The following is a 6,619-nucleotide window of genomic DNA, read 5'->3' as shown; positions in this document are numbered from 1 at the left end:
AATTCCCAATTTGGGCAAGGATATGATGAAATAGACACTCTTGAAGAAATTATGGATGCATAAAGTACTACAATGTGCCCATGAAGGAATATTTTAGTATGTAGCAAGAGCATTCAAAATGCTCATACTCTCATGCAGGGCCAGAATAACCTCCTTATAAGATAGTTTGGCAATATCAGTCAAAATCATTTTTTCCATTTGACCCAGCAATTCAGTTCTTGAAAATTATTCTATGGATAAACTTACGTATACACATAAAGATATAAGAACAACTATACTTATTGCATCATTTTTCATAGCAGTAAAATACTGGAAACAGATTAAATGTCCATCAGAAGTTCTCATTAGGATTACATCAAGCTAAAAAGCTTCTACACAGCAAAGAAAACAATTAACAAAGTGAGACGATCTACAGAATGGGAGAAAATATTTGCAAACTATCCATGCAACAAGGGATCAATAACCAGAATATATAAGGAACTCAATAGCAAAAAAACAAATATTCTGATTTAAAAGTGGGCAAATGACCTGAACAGACATCTCACAAAAGAAAACATATAAATGTCCAACAAGTGTATGAAAAAATGCTGACCATCACTAATCATCAGTGAAATGCAAATCAAAACCACAAGAAATATCGTTTCACCCCAGTCAAAATAGCTTTTATCAAAAAGACAAAAAATAACAAAGGATGAGGAGAAAGAGGAACACTTGTACACTGTTGGCGGGAATGTAAAGTAGTGCAGCCATTATAGAAAAACACTATGGAGGTTCATCCAAAAACTAAAAATAGAACTACCATATGATCCAGCAATCCCACTGCTGGATATATTTACAAAAGAAAAAAGATCGGTATATCGAGATCTCTGCACTCCCGTTTATCAAAGCACTACTCACAACAGCCAACATGTGCAATCAACCTAACTATTCATCAGTGGATGAATGAATAAAGAAAATGTGGTATATATACACAACAGAATATTATTCAGCCCTAAGAATGAAATCCTGTCATTTGCAGCAACATGGATAGAACTGTAGGGCATTATGGTAAGTGAAATGAGCCAGGCACAGAAGGACAAATATTGCATGTTCTCCCTCATATGTGGGAGCTAAAATTTGGATCTCGTGGCGGTGGAGAGTAGAATGGTTGTTCCCAAAACCTGGGAAGGGAAGGGAGAAGGGGAAGCTGAAGAGAAGTTTGTTAATGGGTACAAAAATACAGTTAGATAGAAAGAATAAGTTCTAGTTCGACAGCACAATAGAAAAATTATTGTTAACAATAATTTATTGTGTATCTCAAATTAGCTAGAAGAAAAGAATTGTAATGTACCCAATATAAAGAAGATAAATGTTTGAGGTGATGGATATCCCAATCACTCTGATTGATCACTACATATTGTAGACATGTATCAAACTATACCACATATCCCAAAAATATGCACAACTATTGTATCTCAATTAAAAAAATAAAAAAATTCTCATAAATTATGGGACATCCAGGTGGTAGAAAATGATGCAACTTAAAAACAATGAGGCTTATCTATATGGTGATATGGAACAGTGTCTAAAATACTAAGTTAAAAAAGAAAAGGAAAAGCAGGAAAGGAAAATAAGGGTATGATTAATATGCTGACATTTGTTTTCGTCTCTTATTTAAAATATACATATCATTAATATATATATACACTTATCCATGCACAAACTATCTCTGGAAAGATTACCAAGAAACTGGTATTACTGGCTGCCTCTGATGAAAAGGAAAGACATTTGGGAGACCCAAGCATGGGAGTTTTACTTTTTATTGTTTATATTTTTCATTTTATTTCAATTTTTATCATGTGTACATATTATATCCTAAAATAAAATTTTGGCAGGGTACGGTGGCTCACGTCTGTAATCTTAGCACTTCGGGAGGCTGAAGCAGGAGGATTGCTTGAGGCCAGGAGTTCAAGACCAGACTGAGCAAGAGCAAGACCCCGTCTTTACAAAATATAGAAAAATTAGCTGGGCATGGTGGCACATGCCTATAGTCCCAGCTAATCGGAAGGCTGAGGCAAGAGGATCGCTTGAGCCCAGGAGTTTGAGGTTGCAGTGAGCTATAATGACGCCACTGCACTCTAGCCCAGGCAACAGAGCAAGACCTTGTCTCAAAATAAAAATAAAGGCCGGGCACGGTGGCTCACACCTGTAATCCTAGCTCTCTGGGAGGCTGAGGCGGGCGGATTATTTGAGCTCAGGAGTTTGAAACCAGCCTGAGCAAGAGCGAGACCCCGTCTCCTACTAAAAATAGAAAGAAATTAATTTGACAACTAAAAATATGTAAAAAAAACTAGCCGGGCATGGTGGCGCATGCCTGTAGTCCCAGCTACTCGGGAGGCTGAGGCAGGAGGATCGCTTGAGCCCAGGAGTTTGAGGTTGCTGTGAGCTAAGATGACGCCACGGCACTCTAGCCCGGGCAACACAGTGAGACTCTGTCTCAAAAAAATAAAAAATAAAAAAAATAAAAATAAAAATAAAATAAAATAAAATTTTAACATGGTTATTCCCTTTGTGTATATCACTTTGGTATCACTTTTGAGATGCTACTCAAAGGAAATAATCTTACAAGAAGAATATTGGTCAGTAAATTATGGAATAGCCAAATACAAAAATTTAAAGCAGCCACTAAAATTAAGATTACATATTTTTAATGATATTGGAAATTCTTTGGCTCATTTATTAATCCATGGAATAATTTTTGATATTATGCTTTAGAATATCTTGCTAAAAGACAAAGGCAAGATATAAAATTATCTCCCTATAATCATGTAAATTGTTTAAAGATAAAACAAAAATGGAAGTAAATCAAATATTAATAGTTATTATCAGTTAGTGGTAAGATTATTGTTGATATATTTGGACATGCTTATTAAACATACAAGTGGTGATAACAAATAGTTATTCTGACTTTTCTGTTTGGAAATTATTTTGGCTTTCTTTGTTGCTCCTCTGTGGAATATTTCCAGAAGCCAAAAAAAGTTAAGGGTCATTTATTAATAAAAGGAACTGGATCACTGTTGAAGGGGTCTTATCAGGACACTCAGCTGACTTTTAAACACAATCTCCTTCTGTTTCAGTTTTATAGACAGACACTGAGACTGGGGCACTTGTGCAATGGATACCTCCACCGGTGTTACCAACAGTTCCAGCCTCCAGATTTCCCATTTCATCCTGACGGGGCTCCCGGGCATTCATGAGTGGCAGCACTGGCTCTCCCTGCCACTGACTCTGCTCTATCTCTTAGCTCTTGGCGCCAACATTCTTATCATGGTAACCATTCAACGTGAGCCCATGCTACATGAGCCCATGTACCACTTTCTGAGCATATTGGCAGTGGTGGACATTGGCCTTGCCACCACCATCATGCCCAAGATCCTGGCCATCTTCTGGTTTGACGCCAAGGCCATCAGCCTCCCTGAATGTTTTGCTCAGATCTATGCCATCCACTGCTTCTTCTGCATGGAGTCTGGTATCTTCCTCTGCATGGCGGTGGACAGATACATAGCCATCTGTCACCCCCTTCAATATCCTTCCATAGTCACTCAAGCTTTTGTGCTCAAAGCCACAGGATTCATGATGCTCAGGAATGGCCTGTTGACCATCCCAGTGCCTGTATTGGCTGCCCAGAGAAACTACTGCTCTGGGAATGAAATTGACCACTGCCTCTGCTCTAACTTGGGGGTTATCAGTCTAGCTTGTGATGACATCACCGTGAACAAATTTTACCAACTGATGCTAGCATGGGTCCTGGTTGGGAGTGATATGGTTCTGGTATTTTCTTCCTATGCTCTAATCCTTCACTCTGTGCTGAGGCTGAACTCAGCAGAAGCAACGTCCAAGGCTCTGAGCACCTGTAGCTCCCACCTCATCCTCATACTCTTCTTCTACACAGGTATCATTGTGGTGTCTGTCACACACCTTGCAGAAAAAAATATTCCCCTTATCCCCATACTCCTTAATGTATTACATAATGTCATCCCCCCTGCGCTCAACCCCATGGTCTATGCACTCAGGATGCACGACCTCAGACTAGGCTTTCAGAGACTGCTTGTGCTGCGTGAAAAAGTGTCCAAGTAACTCCAGCTTTAGGAAACCATTAAGGTATTAGGAAATGACAGAGGTTTTAGCTCTCAATAGACTTGGGTGGTAATCTGTAATCTCACTAGGAAAAAAAATGGCCAATAAAATCATGAAAACTGTCAGCCTCATGAATCAAAATATGCATATTAAAATTACAAGCAAATTTCCTATTACCTAGAAAATAAGTAAGAATAGAAAAGTGAAATGTCTCTAACTATTGATGCCACGCCAAGACTGACAGTCTTAAACACAGCTGGTGGGACTGTAAATTGGCCCAAACACACCAAAAACCAATTTGGCAAAATTTATTAAAATGTTTATAAACGTATAGATTCTCTTACCCAGTAATTCTGTTTAAAAAGAATCTAAAAGAAATAGTCTAAATGCAAGCAAAAAAATTATTCATAAAATAATTTATTATATTACTACTAATAGAAAACATCCTTTAAAAATAATGTTTACCTGAATTTACTTTAATTTTTATACATTTATGTGCTTTTCATATGTAATTTTCAGAATAAGAAAAAGAAAACTATAAATGTTTATTAAAAATGGGCAGATATTTTATCACTCTTTTGTTCCAGTTTAATTAACACTAAAAATGTGATGTCATGAATGACAAGAGAGGTAAGTGGTCCTAGAAGAAAGAACATGGGCAAATACTGGAGAGGATTCTAGTAAGATTACATTCTAAAATATATCTATTATTTTTGGCAATTTAAGGTCAATACAAGAGCAATTTGTGTGATGTGGAGACAAAGGTAAACTACAGTGAGATACAAATTATTCAGGAGGTAGAAAAGAGTAAGCAAAATAAATCAGTCACTCATAAAGTTTATGAAGTAGGAAGCAGACAGGAGCAATCTCTGGAAGGGATATGGAGTAAAGATATATTTGACACGGGGAGACTTTAGAACCTTCCTGTAAAAAGGGGCACTATTGATCAGACGGGGTGAATTAATGCCTGAGGAGCCTGGGGTGAAAAGTTGTCTATTTGGTGTGCTGCCCATGGTATTAGGGCTGAATTGGTATACTTCCAGAAAGTACTTGGCTAACCCCACAGAGCACTTGGGTCCTATTCCCATTGCAATTTTAAAAACATTAGTTCCTCAAGGATGCTTGGAATACAGTAGGGAGGACCTAGAGAGCAGCACACCAGGACCAGTCATCTCAGAGATCTAATTAATACTAAAACCACAGACTCCAGGGATGTCTAGCAATGACGGGGATTTGTTCTGAACAACAAAAGGCTAAACATAGGCAGCTGTGACCAGGAAAGCAGAAGCAGCTACAGAAGACATTGCCAACCTGAGAGCCTCTTCACAGCCCTTCCTGAAGTAGTAAGTAACCAACCAATGACTGAATGTTGAGAGGTGAGGGAATAGACATGGTCCATGTCCCGTAATTCTGTCCGGATCTCTGAATTTAATTACATGTCTGATCTTTAGTTTCCATGGTCAGCTTTCCTTGTTTGATTCTTTACCTTCAATACCTTCCTGCTCTCAGGCTCTTCACTTTTATAGGGACTAAGGTCTGTGATCAGGAAATAGGAGAGAAATAAGGCTGAGCTCTAAGATGGTCAGTGAATGATAAACCAAGGGATCTAGAATAATAAATTCTATATCCAAGATTTCCAAAACAAAAAGTAACTCCAAACAAAAGACTATTTTATCACATCTAATAAAAGGCATGTAACTTTAAAAACAAAAGACATATTTAAGGTAAACTGGAGCTGAATTACCCGTTAAATTCAACTAAAAAGTCAAAGATATTTGTCATCATAATTATTTTACATTGATTACAAATTTCCAACCATTTCATTGAGACACATAACAAAAATTAAGAGATATCAATATTTGCAAAAAAGGAAAATATTATTGTTCGCAATCAACTTTTTTCTCTACCTAGAAATTTTTTTAAGTATAAATGGGAAAATTTTAAGAATTGATAATAGTTCAGGAAAATGAATGATATACAATATAAAATAACAAAACAAATAAAATTGCAATCTATAAAATAATAAAAACAAGATGTTTACCAGCGATGACTAATTGGTTAATATAATACAAAAAAATCACAGAACACTTAAAAGTAGTACAAGTTTAGCAAAGTGGATAAATGCAAGAGGACATAAAAACTATAAATAAAACTATAAATAATATAACACTAAAAAACATCAATTTGATGGGTTTTCATATGCCAGAAATATACATTAGAATGCATAATGCTGAAAAACACATACACTAAAAACATCATAAAATACTGATAATGATAAGAACAGTGCAGTATAAAATTTTAATGAGATATTTAAAAATTTAAATAAAGGCAGAGGAGAGCTATATTTATGAATGAGGAAACTTGATAATATAAAATGTCAACTTTTTTTTTCAAAATTAATCTATAGATTTAACACAATCCCTACTCAGCCACAAAAAACAATGATGATCTAGCACCACTTGTATTATCCTGGATAGAGCTGGAGCCCATTCTACTAAGTAAA

General features: G+C 36.3%; 1 protein-coding gene across 1 annotated transcript; it reads left to right on the top strand.

The window, feature by feature from the left end:
- Positions 1 to 3,080: 3,080 nt before the first annotated feature.
- Positions 3,081 to 4,200, top strand: LOC105818343 (olfactory receptor 56B4). Its single transcript, XM_012654302.1, has one exon. The coding sequence runs from the start codon at positions 3,154 to 3,156 to the stop codon at positions 4,114 to 4,116; it is 963 nt and encodes a 320-aa protein (XP_012509756.1). The 5' UTR covers positions 3,081 to 3,153; the 3' UTR covers positions 4,117 to 4,200.
- The last annotated feature ends 2,419 nt before the right edge of the window (positions 4,201 to 6,619 follow it).

Source organism: Propithecus coquereli, unplaced genomic scaffold (assembly GCF_000956105.1).
Source record: "Propithecus coquereli isolate 6110/MARCELLA unplaced genomic scaffold, Pcoq_1.0 Scaffold44, whole genome shotgun sequence".
Classification (NCBI taxonomy): Eukaryota; Metazoa; Chordata; class Mammalia; order Primates; family Indriidae; genus Propithecus; species Propithecus coquereli.
This window is presented reverse-complemented; position numbering and strand designations above follow the sequence as displayed.